Source organism: Anomaloglossus baeobatrachus, chromosome 11 (genome assembly GCF_048569485.1).
Source record: "Anomaloglossus baeobatrachus isolate aAnoBae1 chromosome 11, aAnoBae1.hap1, whole genome shotgun sequence".
NCBI classification, from domain to species: domain Eukaryota; kingdom Metazoa; phylum Chordata; class Amphibia; order Anura; family Aromobatidae; genus Anomaloglossus; species Anomaloglossus baeobatrachus.
In genome coordinates this window covers 105,952,012-105,974,050 of record NC_134363.1, presented here as the reverse complement: position 1 = coordinate 105,974,050, position 22,039 = coordinate 105,952,012, and the positions used below count along the sequence as shown (strand labels likewise).

Sequence of the window (22,039 nt, the reverse complement as noted above, 5' to 3'; positions counted from 1 at the left end):
CTGCATTTATTTTACAGTAGAAAATGGAACACCAAAAACGTAGTGTGAAACGGGGATAGAGCGGATTGCTGCACTGATCACTGCCTCTGTAGATATCAGTCCTTGATTTACAAATGATGCAGGTGTGAGGAAAGCTGGAGCCTCTCCCGTAATGTAACCCCCTATACACAGTGTCAGCCATTCACCTCACCTGACACAAAGCACATAGAGACCTGACAGGCTGAATGTCCTCTACAGACATGACTCCAGCACTCTGTCCCCTCAGAGCTGCCTCTCCTCACTGTCCTGGGGCTGCTCAGGGCGTCCCCTCCTCTATAGTCCTGCGTCTCCATGGTTGTCACTATACACACCGCGCCCTCAGCCTGCACTGGCAGCCTTGTGCTCGCAGGACATGGTGACCAGCCCCGGCCCTCAGTGGAATCAGGTAATGTGCAGCTCATGGCTGCTCTGTAGTATACAGTGTATATCCTGATCTGTCTGTGATTACAATGATGCAGGGACCGACTGGGTCTAAAATTCAGCCCAGGCATATAAAAGTGCACAGGCCAATGCCAGATAGTTCCCTCCCCAGATTGGGGTCTGTATTATATTGCAATATAATAATAATAATATTATTATTTATTGTCTTACACAGCGGTATTATAAATGTAGATCGTTGTGAGTCTTGATTTCCTGCAGGCAGGGTACATTAAATAATAATAATAGTAATATTGCAATACAGTATGAGAGAAATAACAGCAGTTTATATGAGTGCTAATACCAGGGCCGGCCTTAGCCTGAATGGTGCCCTGTGCAAAACTGCCCTTTGGTGCCGCTGCCGCCCCTTACTGATTTTTTACCCAGTTTCCCAGGAAACAAACGAGGACAGGTGGCCATTTTTTTTATATCATAAGAAAATTGATCTCTTCAAATGTATTGCACAATAAACTTCAAATTTGTGCGGGAGAATCTGCACCTCAAATCCACCATGTCTGATCTCGTTCTTTTAGAGGTCTTCCAATTTCAACCATTTATGCCATATCCATGGTTATTACACCCCACCCCAGCTCCGACTCCACCCCTCAAGCCCTCCACACTCACCACCATTCTTGGAAAAACGTATGTGTGTGTGTGTGTATATACACACACACACACACACACACACACACACACACACACACACACACACACACACACACACACACACACACACACACCCCGTCATGGCCAAAAGTGTTAGCACCTTTGAAGTTGTTCCAGAAAATAAAGCATTTCAATTAGACAATTAATAATACACTCCCTACACCTCCCCTCTCCATAATATACTCTCTACACCACCCCTTTCCATAATATCTCTCCAACACTGCCCCTATTTATAATATCCCCCACACACTGCCCCTCAATGTACTCCCACACGATACCCCTGTGTATAATATCCCCACACACTGCCCCTCTGTATGATATTCCTCACATGCACACCCACACTGCACCATGTATATCAGAAAAGAGCAAAGTCCTGCACTACACATGCACTCATACCGCACCATAGGCTCATTCCTCACTGGGATAACACGATCCAGCTGTCAGGTCAGGAAGCCGGTTCAGTGTGCAGGTCAACACAGGAACAGTCAGTCCCAATAATACCAAGGAAGATGAATGCGACCGCACCAACTGTGATTTTTCATCCAGTGAATCTTTATTCCATTTTAACGGTTTGCGATGCAGGCGGGTAGAGGAGACCTGGATGCAGCCCCTCGCAGCGAAGCGCTGCATCCAGGTCTCCTTTACCCGCCTGCATCGCACACCGTTAAAATGGAATAAAGATTCACCGGATGAAAAATCACAGTTGGTGCGGTCGCATTCATCTTCCTTGGTATTACTGCACCATGTATAATATCCCCCCACACACTGCTCCTCTGTATAATATCTCTCCCACAAACACTGCCCCATGTATAATATCCCCCACAAACACTGCCCCTCAGTAGAATATACTCACACAATGCCCCTGTGTATGATATTCACACACACACTGCTCCTCTGTATAATATCCCCCACACACTGCGCCTCTGTATAATATCCCCCCACACTGCTCCTCTGTATAATATCCCCCCCACACACACTGCACCTCAGTACACTATCCCCCACACACTGCACCTCAGTATACTATCCCCCCCCACACACACTGCTCCTCAGTATAATATCCCCCCACACTGCTTCTCTGTATAATATCCCCCACACACCCAATGCCCCTCTGCATAATTCCCCCCAAACACTGGTCTTCTGTATAATATCCCCACATACACACTGCTCCTCTGTATAGTATCCCCCACACACACTATTTATCAACATAATGTCCCCCACACACTGTTCCTCTGTATAATATCCTCCCACACACACTACTCCTCTGTATAATATCCTCCCACACACACTGCTCCTCTGTATAATATTCTCCCACACACTGCTCCTCTGTATAATATCCTCCTACACACTGCTCCCCTGTATAATATCTCCCCACAAACACTGCTCCTCAATATATCCCCCTCCACACACTGCTCCTCTGTATAATGTCCCCACACGTACACTGCTCCTCTGTAAATACCAACACACACTGCCCATTAGTATAATATCCCACACACTGCTCCTCTGTGTAGCATCCCCCCTCACACACTGCCCCTCTATATATCCCCCACACACTGCAACTCTGTATAATATATATACACACACAATGACCCTCTGTGTAATATCCCTCATGTACACTGCCCCTTTGTACACTATCCCCCACACAAGCTATCCCTCTTTATATATATCCTCACACACACACACACACACACACACACAATTCTCCTCTGTATATCACCCCACACAAACACTACCCCTCTGTATACTATCCTGTTATGATCCGGAACCATGGAAGATCACAATAGATCATTGGCAAAAAAGGTGACAAGAGCATTGGCAACTAATCCGGCCGCCATCCCCTTACTAACCATCAACACTAGAAGTAGCTGAGGGGTGAACTAACATCCTATGCACCGCTAACCCAGCCAGAGAACTAACTATCCTAAAGGAAGGAAAGATGAATAACTCTCTGCCTCAGAAATAGACCGCAAAGGTATAGCAAGCCCCCCCACATTCAAAGACTATGGTGATATAGGAAAACACATTACATAGATGGATGATAGGATTAGCAAAGGTGAGGCCCAATTGACTAAATAGGAAAGGATAGGAAATTTGCTGATGGTGGCCAGAGAAAAACCCTACAAAAATCCGAATACCTAATAGTACAAAAAGTCCTCAGATCGCACGATCTGAACTCCGTCCTATATCAGGTGCTCTTGTCAAACCAATGAACAGAAAACAGGAGCAATTACAAATTCAAGAAGCAACAAACACATGGACTTATAGGAGCAAAACTCCAAACATAGCTGCAGGGAGCTTCCCAGCTAAGCAACAGAGAGGGAAGATTCCTGCATGCAAATAAACTGACAATAACCACAGAAAATGACAAACCCAGATAAGAACAAAAGAACAAAACAACATAAGTAAGAACCAAGCACTTATCTGGGGTAGATGGGGTCTGGAGCAGGATGAGATAGCTGGTAAACTGAAGAACAAATGACAACCGGCTCAGACTGCCAGCAGACTAAGATTTAAACAGGCAGAGAGTTAGCGTCCTGGTATGTATGTCCCCATCCTAGTTTATTGTTCCCTTCCTAGCATAAATTTCCTCTTCCAGGTACATATGTCCCCATCCAGGGACCCTCTTTGTATGCATGTCCCCATCCCAGTTTATTTGTTCCTATCCTGGTATATATGTCCAATCCTGGGCACTTCCTGGTATGTATATCCCACTCCTGGGCACATTCTAGTATATATGTCCCCATCATGGTTTCTGTGCCCTTCTTGGTAAATATGTCCTCCTCCTGGTATATATGTTCCCATCCTGGCTTATTTGTCCCTTTCCCAACATATATACCCTATCCTAGGCTCCTCCTGATGTATATATATTCCCCTCCTTGGCACATTCTGGTATATATGTACCCATCCTGGTTTTTGTCCCCTTCTTGGTATATATCTCCTCCTTCTTGTGAATATGTGCCTTTTCTGGGTCTCTCCTCGTATATTTGTCTACTGCAGAAAGAAAAAAAAAACATTTTACTCACCCTCCCCGGCTCCCACGTCCTGCAGCGTCCTTTCTGAGCAGCGATGCATTTCAGCTGAATGTGTGCCCTCCACACATCCAGCTAAAGCAAGGCAGGGGCTGCCGTCAGAGGGCGCCCCCACAACCCGGGTCTCGAGCCAGTGACCCCCCCCACCACCCACGGCTGGAGTCAGTGCCCCCCCCACCACCCGTGGCTGTAGTCAGCGGCCCCTCCCCGGCCCCCGTGGCTGGAGTCAGCTGCCCCCCAGCGGCTGGAGTCAGCGGCCCCCCATCCCCCACGGCTGGAGTCAGCGGGCTCCCCACCCCCTGCAGCTGGAGTCAGCGGCCCCTCCACCACCCGCGGCTGGAGTCAGCGGCCCCTCCCCGCCCCCTGCGGCTGGAGTCAGCGACCCCTCCCCGCCCCCCCCGGTTGGAGTCAGCGGGTCCCCCGCCACCCCCGGCAATCTTCAGCTCATAGATCGCCTACCTCTCCCTGCCGGATGCCACGCGCTCGCCAGCTCCGCGTTGCCTGCAGCACTGTGATGAGGTGCAAAGTGATGACCTCATCACATTGGGCTGCGGGATGACGCACCACCTGTCTGTTCTAATTCATTCACAGTGCCTCCCCCACCAAATGGCTAATTTGCATGTGATACCCTAGAAGTACTTTCCACACACCTTAGTTATGTGCAGACTGCAGTTGTGGCGGAAGCGACACCGCGCCCCTCTGCTGCAGCTGTGACTGGGGCTCGGTGAAGATGGTGGGCCTGGCTGGATCGGGGCTACATGAAGCTAAGTAATTAACCGGCTAAGTAAGTAACTGGCAGCGGTTACAGTAAAAACGCAGTGCTGGAACCGGAGGAGCCAGGAAATTTATGACTTCTTACCTCTCTGCTGCGCTCCCCCCTGAAGCATGGCCATCGGCGCCCTGTGCGACCGCACAAGTCGCACATGCCTAAAGCCGGCCATGGCTAATACTACAATACTGTTCATTAAAGAAGCTTCCCAGCTATCTATCTATACTAGGATGGGGACAAATAAATCAGGATGGGGACATATATACCAGGAGAGGCCCAGGATGGGGACATATATACCATGAGGACAACATACATGATAGAAAGGGCACAAATAAACCAGGATGGGGACATATATACCAGGATGTGCTCAGGAGGGGGACATATATACAAGGAGTAGGGGCATATGTACCAGGAGGATATACAGAGAGGCAGTGTGTGTGGGGGGATATTATACAGAGGGACAGTGTGTGGGGGGATATTATACAGAGGAGCAGTGTGTGGGGGGATATTATACAGAGGAGCAGTGTGGGGGAGTATATTATACAAAGAAGTAGTGTTTGGGGGGAAATTATACAGTATATGGGGCAGTGTGGGAGAGATACAATAGTGAGGGGCGGTGTAGAGGGTGTATTATGGAGAGGAGGCTGTGTAGTATTTTTAATTTTTAATATGTGTAATTTTCTGAGGGAAATACTTCATTTTCTGGAACAACTTCAAGGGTGCTAACACTTTTGGCCATGACGTGTGTGTATATGTGTGTATATATATATATATATATATATTTATATACACACACACTAAATTTTTCCAAAAGTGGCGGTGAGACTGTGGAAGGTCTGAGGACTGGAACCTGGGCAAAATCTCAACCGGGCGTGAAAATTTTGCCAGTATGGGGCCCTGAGATTCATAGTGGCGGTCCTGTATATGCATGCTTCGGGTGGAGGAACCTGAGGATAACATACCACTCTGCCTACCTTCAAGTAAGCTTTACTCCTGTTTGACCTCACACTAATAACCTATTTTGATTATAAACACAGGTTACAACCCAAAAAGCCTACATTTCTACTACATACCATATTCTCAAAGGCTGTGAACGCATTATGTACGTACTATGGCTCTTATTGTGAGCCAGATAAAGAGAGAGCCATCTTGTGGTCATTATGTAGTATTGCAGGTTGCCTGTTTTTGTATGATATAATAGAGATTTATCTTTGTGACAATTTTGCTGCTATACTTGCACAGGCATTTGTCACTTTATAAGCATCTATTATAATTTCACATTTAATAATTTAATAATATTTTTTATGTGTCAAGGAGATTTAATGAAGTTTGTTCTTCAGTCTAGACTGCGTCTAACTTGATGTTTTGGCAAATATTTCATTTTACACTTCCCTACTGCTGTACTTTTTTACTCAACATCTTTTAATTGCGATTTCAATAAAATTAATTGTTTTATTCCAAGTTTTGGCTCTTAACCTTAAGAGATCTAGCATCTCCTAATAAATGATTTAAAAAAACGACATCCAGTCCCCCCCACTCCAACTTTTGATACCCAGCCAAGATAAATCCCGACAGCTGAGGGCTGGTATTGCTTATTGGGTCCCCCAGCCTAAAATTAGCAGCCTGCAGCCGCCCAGGATTGTAGCATCCATTAGATGTGACAGTCCCCCCATTACTAATCTGTAAGTGAAAGTAAATAAACACGAACACCCAAAAAAACTTTATGTGAAATAAAATACAAAAAAACTCTTTCGCACTATTATTAACCCCCAAAAGACTGAGGTCCGACCTAATCATTACAAGGTCCCACGACGATTCCAGCTCTGCTACATCTGAATGGACAGCGTGCGGCCATAGAACATGACTGCCTACTGTAACTTCAGGCACAGACTGAGCTGCAGCGATCAGCGGTGACATCACCCAGGTTATTTGCAGTCACAGCTGGAGATTCCCACGGCCCTCCACCTGAGGTAAGCTAACCTCAGGAGAACTCGATGAACCCTCACTGAGTTAATGGGCCTGCATCTCCTGGCAGAAAGCTGCATTTTTTGGCAAGAGATGCAGATTTGGTGCTGAAATTTTTACACCATATAAAATCACATCACTATCACATCATACCGCATGTGGTGCTTCTCAGGATCTTTTCCGTCCGATACTCCCTCAGCAACTATCAGGGCTATCTCATGGTCTGGTTCGAAGTCTCTCTCATAGCCGGCACCGTACCTTTTCCCAAACTATCACTATATAGCAAGAGGAAAGACACTGCATATAAAGTGCACGCACAAGTAATTAACTTCTTACCAACATTGGATGTACTGTGTATGTCCTGCCTCATGTTGATATACTCACCGTCGGCTGCAGCGGGCAGCCGGCGGTGAGTTCCGCACATGTCAGTTGATTTGAACAGCTGCCATGTACGGCTATCAGGCACGAGTGGATCCGCGATCCACCCATGCCTGTTAACCCCTTGCACCGCGCTGTCAAAATGTGAGAGCGCGGAGTACATCCCAGCTGCGGCAAGCACTCATTCAGATCCATTGGAAGTCACGTGACGTGATCATGTGGAGCCAATGGTTGCCATAGTAGCACAGTGTCCTGTGATGACTCCTGTTAGCTATCGTGAATCAGTTCCTCTTACAGCCAGCAGAGGGCCGTGTTTGAGAGGAAAGCAGCTTTCCTGCATCAGAGCAATGTTGGTCTGATCGACAGAAAGGAATAAGTGATCAGACAGCTGATCTTTATAGCTCCCTAGGGGTACTAATAAAATAAAAAAAGTTAAAAGAAAAGTTTTAACAAATTAAAAAAATAAAAGTTCAAATCACTGAAATTTAAAGAGTTAAAAAAATTAAAAATATACACATATTTGGTATTGCTGCATTCAGAAACGCCCAATCAAAATATAAAATCAATCAATCTGATTAGTAAATGGCGTAGCATCAAAAAAATTAAAAATGCTAAATTTACGTTTTTTTAGTTGCCTCAAATTTTACGCAACATGCAATAAAATTATTTATATCCTTATGGATAATAGTTAGTGCTCAGACCCAATATCCCTATAATTCTGCAGCTAGATTTTCAGGCAAAAAATCAGGCCCTGTCCACAGGCTATTTACTTCATGCAGCATTTGCTTGGGCCTGTCCCACCCAAAGCCATGATTCAGTCAGGTACGGGATTGAAAAAGACCAAGTAAGTGCTGCTAAGAACAGTTCTACTATTTCATATGTGAGGCCATCTGGTACATTGTATAAAAATATTTTAGTGTAGGACTGCCCCAAAGATATTTGCCGTGACGTGGCGAGGCAGCTCAAGAAATTGCAATTTTTTTGCCAAACATCGCAAATTTTTATACTAAGTACAGTTTGGAATTTTAGTGCTGTAGTGCACATTTAGTGCTGGCTTTATTTTTTTTTCTTCATTGAATTGGTCGGTGGCTGATGGGTGGATCAATGTGGATGTGAGGCTATCCCCGGAAGAAGGCGTACACCGAAATGTACGTGTATGTAGGGATTGAGCTGGCGCCATTACCTACACAAGGTATATACTGCCATATGATTTCACCTTTGTATGTTATCTTTATAATTGTTGTACTTCTCTTTACTTCTTCCTGCAAGACAAAACAATTACTAATCTCTGGGAGACCAGCCAGAGAAAACACTGCCGGCAGCCAGTAAAGGTGCTCAACACAGTAAAAATCCTAGGTGCATTGCCCCCTGGGAAGTATGCAAATCATAAAAGGTCCGTGGAGCCTCTGTTAGGAGTCTCGACACAGAAAATAGCCAGATATCCCTCCGGGAAGGACCTAGCCAAGGAGTGGTTCTTTTTAAGGAGACCACCATAACCACCATATTAAGTGGCCCTTTTAGTCAATATCAAACTCTTTGACAAGTTTAAAGATATGACAAGGGAAATACCAAGGCCAGGTATCCCTCCACAGACAGCTGTTTTGGGGTATTGCCCCTCATCAGTGTGGAGTAGGATTTTGGCTTGGTGGGAGCAATGCCTAGTAGACCAGCAAGACAAAACAATCACTGATCTCGGGGAGACCAGCCAGAGAAAACACTGTCGGCAGCCAGCAAAGGCGCTCAACACAGTGAAATCCTAGGTGCATTGCCCCCTGGGAAGTATGCAAATCAAAAAAGGTCTGTGGAGCCTCTGTTAGGAGTCTTGACACAGAAAATAGCCAGATATCCCTCTGGGAAGGACCTAGCCAAGGAGGGGCTCTTTTTAAGGAGACCACCATAACCCCCATATTAAGTGGCCCTTTTAGTCAATATCCAACTCTTTGACGAGTTTAAAGATATGACAAGAGAAATACTTCTTCCCGACAGTGACGGCAGTCCAGAACTACTGGTATTTACCAACTCCTTTTTTGGCCCCCTTCACACACACGTGTCTCCGGTACGTGTTTGGCAGTTTTCTCACGTACCGGAGACATGTACACACGTAAAACTAGGTATTCCTATGGTTTTGGACACACGTAAGTATTTGCACACGGAATGTGTGTCCGGTCCGTACTTACGTGTGTCCGTATGTTTCTCATACCGACATGTCACTTTTCTCTCCAGCATCACGGGTGTCACACAGAACGCAAACGTGTCACACGTAACACACATGGACCACACGGATGTGTTCCGTATGACACGCACCGGAGAGAAGACATGTGTCTGTGAGAAAAAAAACCCCAAATCTTTCTCACCTTCTCCAGCCCTCCTGTCTCTGCCGCTGCTGTCACTTGCTGCCGACCGCCGCTCATTATGCTCATTGAATATTCACTTCACTGCGGCCGGAAGCAGCAGCAGTGGGGAGTCGGCAGAACCGGAGACCGAAGATCAGCACCACGTACATCGACGCCAGGGACAAGTGACTAGAAACTTTCCGTTCTTCGTGTGTTATCACGGATAACACACGGAGAGCACACGTGAGCCATTAACACGGCTCAGGGAGGGCAAAACGCACCTATGACACGTCCGTGAAAAACTTGCGTGGTTTTTAATGGACGTGTGAAAGAGGCCTTTGGCTGTTTTATCTCTTACACTATCACTGCCAGGAATTTGTAATAAATGAACATTTTGGCACCTATTGTAGATTTAATGTTGCAGCTACCTGTATGTGATGTTCTGGTACCACCTGCTGACCACTAATTGTATTATTTATATTTTAACTATTTGTTTCAATAAAGATACACTTTTTAAATTACTCTCTTGCTATAGTACAGAATTTCTTTGCTTTTTGATTTCGTTGTCTGTATAAAGTAACCTTCCATGGGTATAAGTACATATTTACATTTTCCTCATTTGAAATGTACTTTTTGTTTGCTCATTAATTACCAATCCTAATAGTGAGTATATTACACACTGCTAGAATTTCCAATATTATATTACCTGCCAAATTATACAGTGATCAAAAAATTAAAGGTGACACTTAACCAACCGAATATAACTCCAAGTTAATCAAACTTCTGTGAAATCAAACTGTCCATTTAGGAAGCAACACTGACTGACAATCAATTTCACATGCTGTTGTGTAAATGGAATAGACATCAGATGGAAATTATTGACAATTATCAAGACACATTCAATAAAGGAGGGTTTCTGCAGGTGGGAACCACAGACCACATCTCAGTACCAATGCTTTCTGGCTGATGTTTTGGTTACTTTTGAATGTTGGTTGTACTCTCACACTCGTGGTAGCATGAGACGGACTCTACAACCCACACAAGTGGCACAGGTAACGTGGCTCATCCAGGATGGCACATCAATGCGAGCTGTGGGAGGAAGGTTTGCTGTGTCTGTCAGCGTAGTGTCCAGAGGATTGACGCGCTACCAGGAGACGTGGAGGGGGCCGTGGGAGGGCAAAAACCCAGCAGCAGGACTGCTACCTCAGCTTTTGTGGAAGGAGGAACAGGAGGAGCACTGCCAGAGCCCTGCAAAATGACTTCCAGCATGCCACAAATGTGCATGTGTCTGCACAAACTGTTAGAAACAGACTCCATGAGCATGGCATGAGAACCCGACGTCCACAGATGGGGGTTGTGCTCACTGCCCAACACCGTGCAGGACGCTTGGCATTTGCCACAGAACACCAGGATTGGCAAATTTGCCACTGGCGCCCTGTGCGCTTCACAGATGAAAGCAGGTTCACACTGAGCACATGTGACAGATGTGACAGAGTCTGGAGACGTCGTGGAGAGCGATGCTTGACCGGTTTGGCAGTGAGTCAGTAATGGTGTGGGGTGGCATTTCTTTGGATGGCCACACAGCCCTGCATGTGCTCGCCAGAGGTAGCCTGACTGCCATTAGGTACTGAGATAAGATCCTTAGACCCCTTGTGAGATACGTTTGGCCCTAGGTCCTCCTAATGCAGGACAATGCTAGACCTCATGTGGTTGTAGTGTGTCAGCAGTTCCTGCAAGATGAAGGCATTGAAGCTATGGACTGGCCCACCTGTTCCCCAGACCTGAATCCAATTGAGCACATCTGGGACATCATGTCTCGCTCCATCCACCAACTGTTACATCACCACCGGAGTCCGCTTCAGCGACTTCTACTCCAATTCTCAAAAGGTGTAGGGGGCAGGTAAAAGGGAATGGAATGTAAGCTGACCCACACATGTATATATGTATATAAAGTGCTTCAGTGCATAAAAAAATAAAAAGCAAAAGTACTATGAGGAGCGGACAGAATAAATTAACATTAATGGCTTTCAGATATACAAAATATAATTAGAACCCATAGTTTAGGGGAGTCAAGCATAAATATATACTGTATGTATGTGTATATATATATGAATATATATATATATATATATATATATATATATATATATATATATATATATATATATATACTGTTGTACAGTCAGTTTTAAATTGTCACATTGGTATTTTAATTCTCAAAAGGTGTGGGGGCAAGTAAAATGGCATGGAATGTAAGCTGACCCATATATATATATATATATATACTTCAGTGCATAAAGAGTCAGAGAAAATCTCCCTATAGTAAACTCAACCTACACATTTGATTAAGGTGATAAGTATATATAAAAAGAGGAAACGTTTCCAAATATAAATTCATCTACATGCACTGTTTAGAATGGATCATGAGTGATAATCATTAGAATAAAAGAAGCCCCTATGCCATTATAAGGTAGATGGTAGCAATGTATACCTTTTCAAAGAGACAAATGCCAATAATAAATATGGGAGAGCCGGGTCCTCAGAGCGAAAGATAATCCCCCATGCCCACCAACACGTGTTTCGCCTTGGGTAGCAGTGCGTCCCAGTCATGGCTTCATCAGGGAGGGAAGTCCCTCCCTGATGAAGCCTCAGTGTGTAGGTTGAGTTTACTATAGGCAGATTTTCTCTGACCCTTTATGCACTGAAGTATATATATATATATATATATATATATATATATATATATATATATATATATATATATATATATATATATATATGGGTCAGCTTACATTCCATGCCATTTTACTTGCCCCCACACCTTTTGAGAATTAAAATACCAATGTGACAATTTAAAACTGACTGTACAACAGTATATATATATATATATATATATATATATATATATATATATATATATATATATATATATATATATATATATACATACATACAGTATATATTTATGCGTGACTCCCCTAAACTATGGGATGTAATTATATTTTGGATATGTGAAAGCCATTAATGTTATTTATTCTGTCCGCTCCTCATAGTACTTTTGCTTTTTAATTTTTTTGGTGTTGTGTGATTCCCACAACCCCTCCCCCTTTTTCTTTGTTCCAATAACATTTAATGCGCACTTTGATACTCCCGTTTATCTTGTTTCTACATTTTTTGAAAGTGTATTTTTAATCAAGAGAAAATAATGTTTTGTTCTCCATGTCCATCTATTTATGACTTTTTTTTAAAAATATACTATGTATGCAGCACAATTATAATAATAACAAATGCTAACAGTAAATATCACTGTCTTTTGTAGAAATGCCACCAAAATTAAAGGCAAAGTCATCAAAGAAAAAGAAAGCGAAGAAGTCAAAGGCCGGGACAGGTACTGAGCAGCACATGGTATAAATGACATTGGTTGCATTATCTTCTGGGTGTACTTTTTTATGTCATTATACCTAGGTGTGGTGTATTAAACAGACCATTATTTATTGATGTCTAATAGACAATAACTATTACTACTGTATAGGTAATAATCAGGAAAAATATATAAAGGTAAATGGCATGTCTTTTGGCTAAATATTGTAAGATATTTTGTAATAACAATAATGATGGTGTAATTTGCTGCTTTGCTCCATAGATGCATGTCATGTAGTGATGAGCGAGTACCAAACACTTTAGTGCTCAGTATTCAAATCGAGCAGCTCAGATGCTCAAACAAACTTGGCTCGAGTACCGAGTATATTGGAATGGAAACTTGAGCATTTTTCCGGCATAGCCTGGGAAGGCAGGAAAATCACAGAAATGAAAGCAATGGGAACATCATGGAGAAGACGCCTGGACGCATCTCTGACTACCATATCACTGCTGAGAACAATATTGTCAGAGTATTACTCACTTTTCCAGACTGACAATAAACCAAAGAGAACCGAAGATAAAATGTATTTTAAAGGGAACCTGTAAAGTTCCCTGTGCACCCAGAACTAGAGATAAGTGCAGCACCCCTGAGGTACCAGATGCCACAAATGTAAATCGTGGAAAACCCAAACCCCGTAATACCTGTGCCAGCAAACACACCAGCAACTTCAGGCCACACACAACCCCAACACCAAACTGGGAGACTGCCTAGAAACAGTTAAAAGGGGAGGGCACTGATTGGATAGTACCACCCAGCCTGAGGGAGAGACCCAGCGAGGGGGAGGGGCCAGTGGTCAGTTGGAAAGTTGGCAGGAGGAAGTGGTGTGCAGTCAGTCAGAGGAGAAAGAGAGAAGGAAGTAAAGGAGAGGAGGAGAGGAGTAGTAGTAGAAAGTGGAAAGTCCTGAAACTGACCTGAAGAACCACCGGAGTGCTGTAAAAGGAGTGAGCGACTGGAGTTCAGAACCAGGACTCCAGGCACCGTGGGTTACCCGTGGAAGCGTCAGACTCCAGGAATCGCGGGACGCCTGTGGAAGTCTGGAACCAAGGCTCACAGTACTCAGCACAAGGCGGGGTGCAGACCCTAGGACAGTTTGACACTTTATGGTTAGCTATTAACTCTGCCGGGTGAGAAGATCTCCAGGGTCCATCGCCAGCCCAAAAAAGTCTGAAGCACAAGCAGCAAAGAGGAGACTGGGGACTGAACTCCTTAAATATAAGAGAAAGAGGAGGCCTGGCTCGACTGTAGGTGGTGCTCTGGAGAAAAATAGCAAAATCCAAGAAAATATAAGAAAATATAACTCCGGCACTCAATAAGAAAAAAACTTAAATAGTCTAGGCTGCCTGAAATAGAACCAAGACAGAAACGGAGGGGTTCCCAAGTAGCTCTAGGCCACGGGAGCCCATCAACAACAAGAGTGCACGGAGGACAGCCAACCCAGGTCACAGCTAGCACGGAGAACAAGGGGAGCGTGAACACCTGGGACCAGCACCCGTGGGTTCAGGTACCACCACTACAAAGTAAAGGCAAGTAGAAACTGCAATACTGGTGTGGACTTTGTTCTTGATCACCCCGTGCACTCACACTGACACAATCCCCATCATCCACTGCTGGGGTCCAGCCCTGCTTGCGGAGGGCCCAAAACACTTAAGCTGCAAAACTCCATCAGGCCCAGCAGAACCTTGCAGCGGCGGCTCCAAATAACCTGGCCGCACACTGCAAGTGGCATAGTCGACAAAAACAATTTTATTTTCTTTTACTTAAACACCTCTTTTATTTCAGACCAACCCGGGACCGAGTTCCGTGTCACATACGCCTGGGACTGAGTACCCCACAGTCCTGGGACATCACACCCGCGAACCTGAAGTTTAATGTTCAAAGTTCAGGTTCGGAAACCAACTTCCAAAAAAGTTTCGGAGTTTGGGTTCAAAGTTCGAATGAGTTGCAAGTACAAACCATTCAAGCGAGCAGCACTGTACTTGGGTATGATTGATGATCAGCCTTGTGAGAGCAGTTTGCAGTGTTTGAACATCTCGGACTGGGGGTAAAATCAGCGTGATCAGAAGCAGTGTGCACAAAGAAAAAAAAATTGAAAAACCGTGCCTACCGTCCCCCAGAAGTGTTCTGCTTATAACTGGCAGCATGTGGGGGGAACCACAAACCGCCAATTACTGACTTCCATTGAGGCTCGGGGTCACAAACCAAACTATTTTAAGGTTTGAATGTACTTTGCTAACCGAACTTTGAAAGGTTCGCTCATCTCTGCTCAGAACCACGAGCAGTTCTGGATGCATATTTATAATTCCTCCCTAACCGTCCCTGTATACACTAGCATAGATAAAGAGATCTTTAGAAAAAGTATTTCTAAAGATTATTTATTATATTCTAAAGATTGTAGTGACTAATCACAGGGGCGTTAGTTTCCCCGACTAGTCTGCCCAAATAGCATGTTATCACGCCGTGGTGGGCGTAAAAGCATACACACAATGCCCAGCATCACTGCATGGTGGCACATACCTGTTTAAATTGACCGCATCCAATGCCAGGTTTACCTTAGTGCCCATGATCAGATGTCACTGCACTTCCGGTCATGAGCACTACACCTCTTTATAGCTGGAAGGCCTTCTGGTATTGCACCACTTTACAAGCCCTCTTCGCCACAGGTAGCAGATTGGGTCGATAAAGTTGAACAATCAGTAATCAGTGGTGGCCAAAATGCATACAGCGCGAGGGTCATCCGAAAGGCAGCAGGACATAAAGTCAGCCATGTGTTCCAGACTTCCCTGTCCCCACCAGGAGGATGATTCCATCTCCTCCTCCCTCTCCTCCTCTTAAGCTCATCCACACTGAACAGATGACATGACGCTGGTGTGGATAGTACTTTCTGTAGTGCAGGCAGCCATCTCCTGTTTTTCCTCCTCCTCCTCCTCCTCCTCATTATCATCCAATTCTCTCTGAGAAGATAAGATGAGGCTGGTTTGGGTAGTTTTTCCTTGCGGAGACTGACACGCCAATCTGGCATGACAGTAATGAGGAGACTTTAAGCTGCAATGCTTCTCTGGGAGATATGCAAATTGCCTCTTCAGTGAGGAAGTAGACAAACTCTAGTGCCACCTATTGGATGTAGTATGACACCCTGGCCTATCAGGTCGTCACAGGGTATGGTGCAATCTGCCCTTCTGTGCAATATCCACCTCCTCCTTGGTTACGGGTCCCAAACAAATGGTGTTGCCAAAACCAGCTAATCAAAATCCTAGGAACACTTTGCACCACACCCACCAGACACACTAGTGGACGGCCTGAGTGGAATAGGGTCGCCCACTTGGGGGTTGGTTAAGGGGAGGTCAGGAGTGTCAGGAGTAGGCCAGTGTAGAGTTGGAAGTGAAAGTGAGAGGAGGTCAGGAGCTGGGCTCCTTGGAACTACTAGGTAGCAGATGTTGGTCTGGGCCTGGTAGGAACTGGACCCCTGGTCGCAGGGGATCGTGACAATGGGCACGTAAGACAGCCGGCGGCCTTGTACCATCACCGGGCTGGGACCATGGCACGACGGGTATGTGGACCCTAGGTCAGGGAGTAGCTTCAGGCAACCTGACAATTCGCCCGACGAGGACAGAGCCTTCAAGATCCGCTCTCCACCCACTCCAAAATCGGGGTACTAGCGCAACGAGAGGGATAGGACTTTCCACAAATACGGTCTAAGAAATCCCAAGCGTGAACCCTGAGAGCAAGCTCCCTCAGTTAGCCATACTGGGGAGCAGGACCCAACTAGTTTTAGGCTACAGGGACCAACTAGAAAGAAACAAGGTGCCTCGGGAAAAGGTCACAGATCAACAGGCAACACTATCAGAAATGGGACCCAAACGTGCTCCCCCTCAGCGGCAGCGGTGTCCAGAACTTTGGTTTAATAAAGTTGTCGGTGTCAGCGTTATTGGACTCAGTGAGTATGCAAGTAGTTAACAGCATTAAAATAAATCCTTTATTGATTATTCTAAAAAGAGGAAACCAATCCCTCTAATTAAGTATTTTCAGCTCACAAAGCCTTCACCATGTATAGTCAATGCGTGCCCAGATAGCCTAAGGCAGTTCATACCGCTTTTAGAACATCATGGTGGAGGCCACTAGTTCAAAAACAAATAAGCAAACCAACATAATAAACAAACACAAAGTGATTATGCCAGATCAACGGACCTTGGTCCAATTTGATAGAAAAACTAGGGCATAAAAAACTAAATATACCTAACAAAAATTCATCAATTTTTATATGATACTGACAGCGGTCAGATACCACAATTATATACATATATTAGGCATATAGCAGGAATGGTTCAAAAACAAATAAACAAACCAACATAATAAGCAAACACAAGGTGATTATGCCAGATCAACGGACAATGGTCCAATTTGATAGAAAAACTAAGGCATAAAAAACTAAATATACCTAACAGAAATTGCATCAATTGTTATATGATACTGACAGCGGTCAGATATCACAATTATAGACATATATTAGGCATATAACAGGAATGGTCTCACCAACTCCTTCCACAGATAGGGGACAGGCAGTCACTCCTTTGGATCCCTGGGTTCAGCATACTGATCCAGCATTCACTCTCCCTGTCCAATCAGGAGACCATAAAATAACAAATTACCTGCCACCCCAAGCTCCCGTCCTAACAAGGACGGTCCACATCTAATGCAAGGTTGGACCCCTAAGCTGACCCTGTTAGCGTCCCGACGCGTTTCGTCCACATCGACTCCTCAGGGGACATATTAGAAATACACCAGGTCCTCACTGCCAGCCCTCACATGCCTCAGATGTCAAAAAAGTCTGGCTCGTATACAATGGGGTCTTTTAAACATGGCGCTAATGTGGCTCCTCCAATCAGGAGGGACAACTCACCTGATGTTTAATTACATTAGTGTTGTGTAGATAATGATATAATCCACTTAGTACTGAGCACGTGTAGAGCAGCGTTCAAAGCTGCTCAGCGTGCGTTTCATCCGAAAGAACCGCCCATGGCTGTCAATAGACAGAGATGATAGGAGGAGAGGAACACCTCCTCCCCCTCCACAATACGTCACCTCGACACGTCATCTGACACATATTACACTGGCGTCCCTCATGGAGGAAATCCCCAGCAGGCGGACGCACGTAACTAAAGGGGAGGGTCTCCCTTTCTCATTCAGAGCACCTCTTCCTCCTGCGTCACCCAGGCTTGCGCTCCACGAGCGTTCCACCCAGGGCACGCCCCCGGAGATGACCGCTCATGAATGAGGGGAGGACCCTCCTCTATCCCCATCCAAAGTGCTTCTCCCTATTCCGTCCCCCAAGCTTGCGCTCCACGAGCGTTCCACCAAGGGAACGCCCCCGGAAGCGCATGTCATGAAGGAGACACTCAGTAATACACACCCCAATTAGAACTCCATTGGCCAAAAGCCCGGTCACTCTTCCACCATCGAGGAAACACGCCCCCAAACCGGGGACGAATAGGCAAACGGGCAAAAAACCTTTTTAACCCATCACAAAGGTCCCTCTAACAGATCATGAGGCGTGTATTTGAGCCGTAAGTCCGCATATCATCATATTAGGCGTTATATCAACAATGCCAGACAACGGATCATTCCGAGTATAAAGGTCTCCAAACAAAGGGGGGATCAGCCGTCCCAATGCTGCACTCCAAAGGGATGAACCAGCTACACAAACAACGCATGCAGCTGGACAACTACTCATTCCATAAGGGCAGCATCATCTTCAATTGGTGGCCTCGTACATAAGGGACCTCCCAGTATCAGTAGGAGTCACCTTCTATCAGCAATATCATATAATGCAAGGGACGGCCAATGAAAAAGAACACTGGTTTAATGGGTACATAGGGGATATAAAGTGTATTCCAAGGGTTTTTTTTTAAAAAGAGTAGATGAACCAAGGAGATTAATGTATCCACATATTATGGGTTTCTTCATACCTCCAAATGGACCCCATGCCTGCCGGCATAAAGGGTCCAAATAGTAATTGATACTAGCAAATGTAATGGATTACACCCTCGGTGACAAAAATATTTTTTCAATAGACGCCACCGATCTCTCCATTAAAGTAAATTGGAGGATTATAAGGATCAGTTATTTAGCAGGAGGTACCACGGACACTAAATAAAGCTATTAAACAGCAATTGCTCATTTAAGCCCCCCGGTGAGAGGGTTTCAAGCTTAAACATCCACCTCGTTTCCCTCTGAAGGACCAATCTGTCCCAGTCTCCACCTCTTTTAGGTCTCAGGACCTTGTCAATTCCCGTGAATCTCAGTACCTTAGAATCACCCCCATGTTTTTCAATGACATGTCTGGACACAGCCGTGTCCCTCCGATGTTCCACGTCACCTAGGTGTTCACCTATCCTCCTTCTAAATTCACGGATGGTTTTTCCAATGTACTCAAGTCCGCACACACAGTCGATCTTATATATGACTCCCTGCGTGCGGCAGTTGATAAAGTGTCTTATAGCATATTCCCTAGAGGTCACATTACTCCTAAAGGTCTTAGTGACCTGTATAACCGGGCATGCAATGCATCCTGAGCATTTAAAGCAACCCTTAATTTCCTTGGTGCCCTTGACTAGCCAATTGTCTTCAATTGTTCGCACGAAGTGGCTGTGAACCAAGCGATCTGCCAAGGATTTACCCTTCCTGTAAGTAATCTGGGGTTGCTTAGACAGAATTGGGCACAATTCTCTGTCCATCCTCAGGATCGACCAGTACTTGTTGAAAATAGACCTTTATACTCGGAATGATCCGTTGTCTGGCATTGTCGATATAATGCCTAATATGATGATATGCGGACTTACGGCTCAAATACACGCCTCATGATCTGTTAGAGGGACCTTTGTGATGGGTTAAAAAGGTTTTTTGCCCGTTTGCCTATTCGTCCCCGGTTTGGGGGCGTGTTTCCTCGATGGTGGAAGAGTGACCGGGCTTTTGGCCAATGGAGTTCTAATTGGGGTGTGTATTACTGAGTGTCTCCTTCATGACATGCGCTTCCGGGGGCGTTCCCTTGGTGGAACGCTCGTGGAGCGCAAGCTTGGGGGACGGAATAGGGAGAAGCACTTTGGATGGGGATAGAGGAGGGTCCTCCCCTCATTCATGAGCGGTCATCTCCGGGGGCGTGCCCTGGGTGGAACGCTCGTGGAGCGCAAGCCTGGGTGACGCAGGAGGAAGAGGTGCTCTGAATGAGAAAGGGAGACCCTCCCCTTTAGTTACGTGCGTCCGCCTGCTGGGGATTTCCTCCATGAGGGACGCCAGTGTAATATGTGTCAGATGACGTGTCGAGGTGACGTATTGTGGAGGGGGAGGAGGTGTTCCTCTCCTCCTATCATCTGTCTATTGACAGCCATGGGCGGTTCTTTCGGATGAAATGCACGCTGAGCAGCTTTGAACGCTGCTCTACACGTGCTCAGTACTAAGTGGATTATATCATTATCTACACAACACTAATGTAATTAAACATCAGGTGAGTTGTCCCTCCTGATTGGAGGAGCCACATTAGCGCCATGTTTAAAAGACCCCATTGTATACGAGCCAGACTCTTTTGACATCTGAGGCATGTGAGGGCTGGCAGTGAGGACCTGGTGTATTTCTAATATGTCCCCTGAGGAGTCGATGTGGACGAAACGCGTCGGGACGCTAACAGGGTCAGCTTAGGGGTCCAACCTTGCATTAGATGTGGACCGTCCTTGTTAGGACGGGAGCTTGGGGTGGCAGGTAATTTGTTATTTTATGGTCTCCTGATTGGACAGGGAGAGTGAATGCTGGATCAGTATGCTGAACCCAGGGATCCAAAGGAGAGACTGCCTGTCCCCTATCTGTGGAAGGAGTTGGTGAGACCATTCCTGTTATATGCCTAATATATGTCTATAATTGTGATATCTGACCGCTGTCAGTATCATATAACAATTGATGCAATTTCTGTTAGGTATATTTAGTTTTTTATGCCTTAGTTTTTCTATCAAATTGGACCATTGTCCGTTGATCTGGCATAATCACCTTGTGTTTGTTTATTATGTTGGTTTGTTTATTTGTTTTTGAACCATTCCTGCTATATGCCTAATATATGTATATAATTGTGGTATCTGACCGCTGTCAGTATCATATAAAAATTGATGAATTTTTGTTAGGTATATTTAGTTTTTTATGCCCTAGGTTTTCTATCAAATTGGACCAAGGTCCGTTGATCTGGCATAATCACTTTGTGTTTGTTTATTATGTTGGTTTGTTTATTTGTTTTTGAACTAGTGGCCTCCACCATGATGTTCTAAAAGCGGTATGAACTGCCTTAGGCTATCTGGGCACGCATTGACTATACATGGTGAAGGCTTTGTGAGCTGAAAATACTTAATTAGAGGGATTGGTTTCCTCTTTTTAGAATAATCAATAAAGGATTTATTTTAATGCTGTTAACTATATCTATCAATTGGGATTGCTGCATTACCGAGTATGCAAGTAGCCCTTACCTCCCCAACGGCACCTCCATGTCCCCATCACCGAGTCCCGGGGCATCCCCCCTACCCGTGGAGGGGTTAAACACCTGGCTGGCCACTCCATTGCCATCGGGTACTCCCAGCTGCAGCAGCGGTACTCCATCTTACCACACACCACGGGTGGCGTCACGAACTCTCAATATACCACATCCCCCTGTAAATATCTCCCTTCATTAGAGTGGCCGCGAGACCCCCGGGTCCAGACGCCCCTCGAGCCACCGTGGATCCGGATCCGAGCAGCTCGGTTGCTGACACGGGGGCGGCACAGTAGCAATTCTAAAATTCAAAAGTGACCGTTTAATGAGCCTTGCCATATGACTTAGGATTTATGCCAAATAAAAGCCTCAATTTGCAGACACGGTATGTCAGGGTGATTGCCCCCTCGTCAGTGCAAAGTATGGGATCCGATCTGGCTGTATGAAAGGCTAAGACAGGGTCTTAGGGGAAAGCTTTCTCCTTGCGGAGACTGATACACCAATCTGGCATGCCAGTAGGAAGGA

General features: G+C 45.3%; 1 protein-coding gene across 1 annotated transcript in view; it reads left to right on the top strand.

The window, feature by feature from the left end:
* The first annotated feature begins 345 nt into the window (after positions 1-345).
* The window catches only part of DRC12 (dynein regulatory complex subunit 12 homolog), a 42,281-nt gene continuing 20,587 nt past the window's right edge, over positions 346-22,039 (top strand). Inside the window, exons 1-2 of the mRNA XM_075328052.1 lie at positions 346-424; positions 12,913-12,981. Coding sequence (XP_075184167.1) covers positions 12,915-12,981 — 67 coding nt within the window. The 5' untranslated portion in view covers positions 346-424; positions 12,913-12,914. The remainder of the gene's footprint in view (positions 425-12,912; positions 12,982-22,039) is intronic.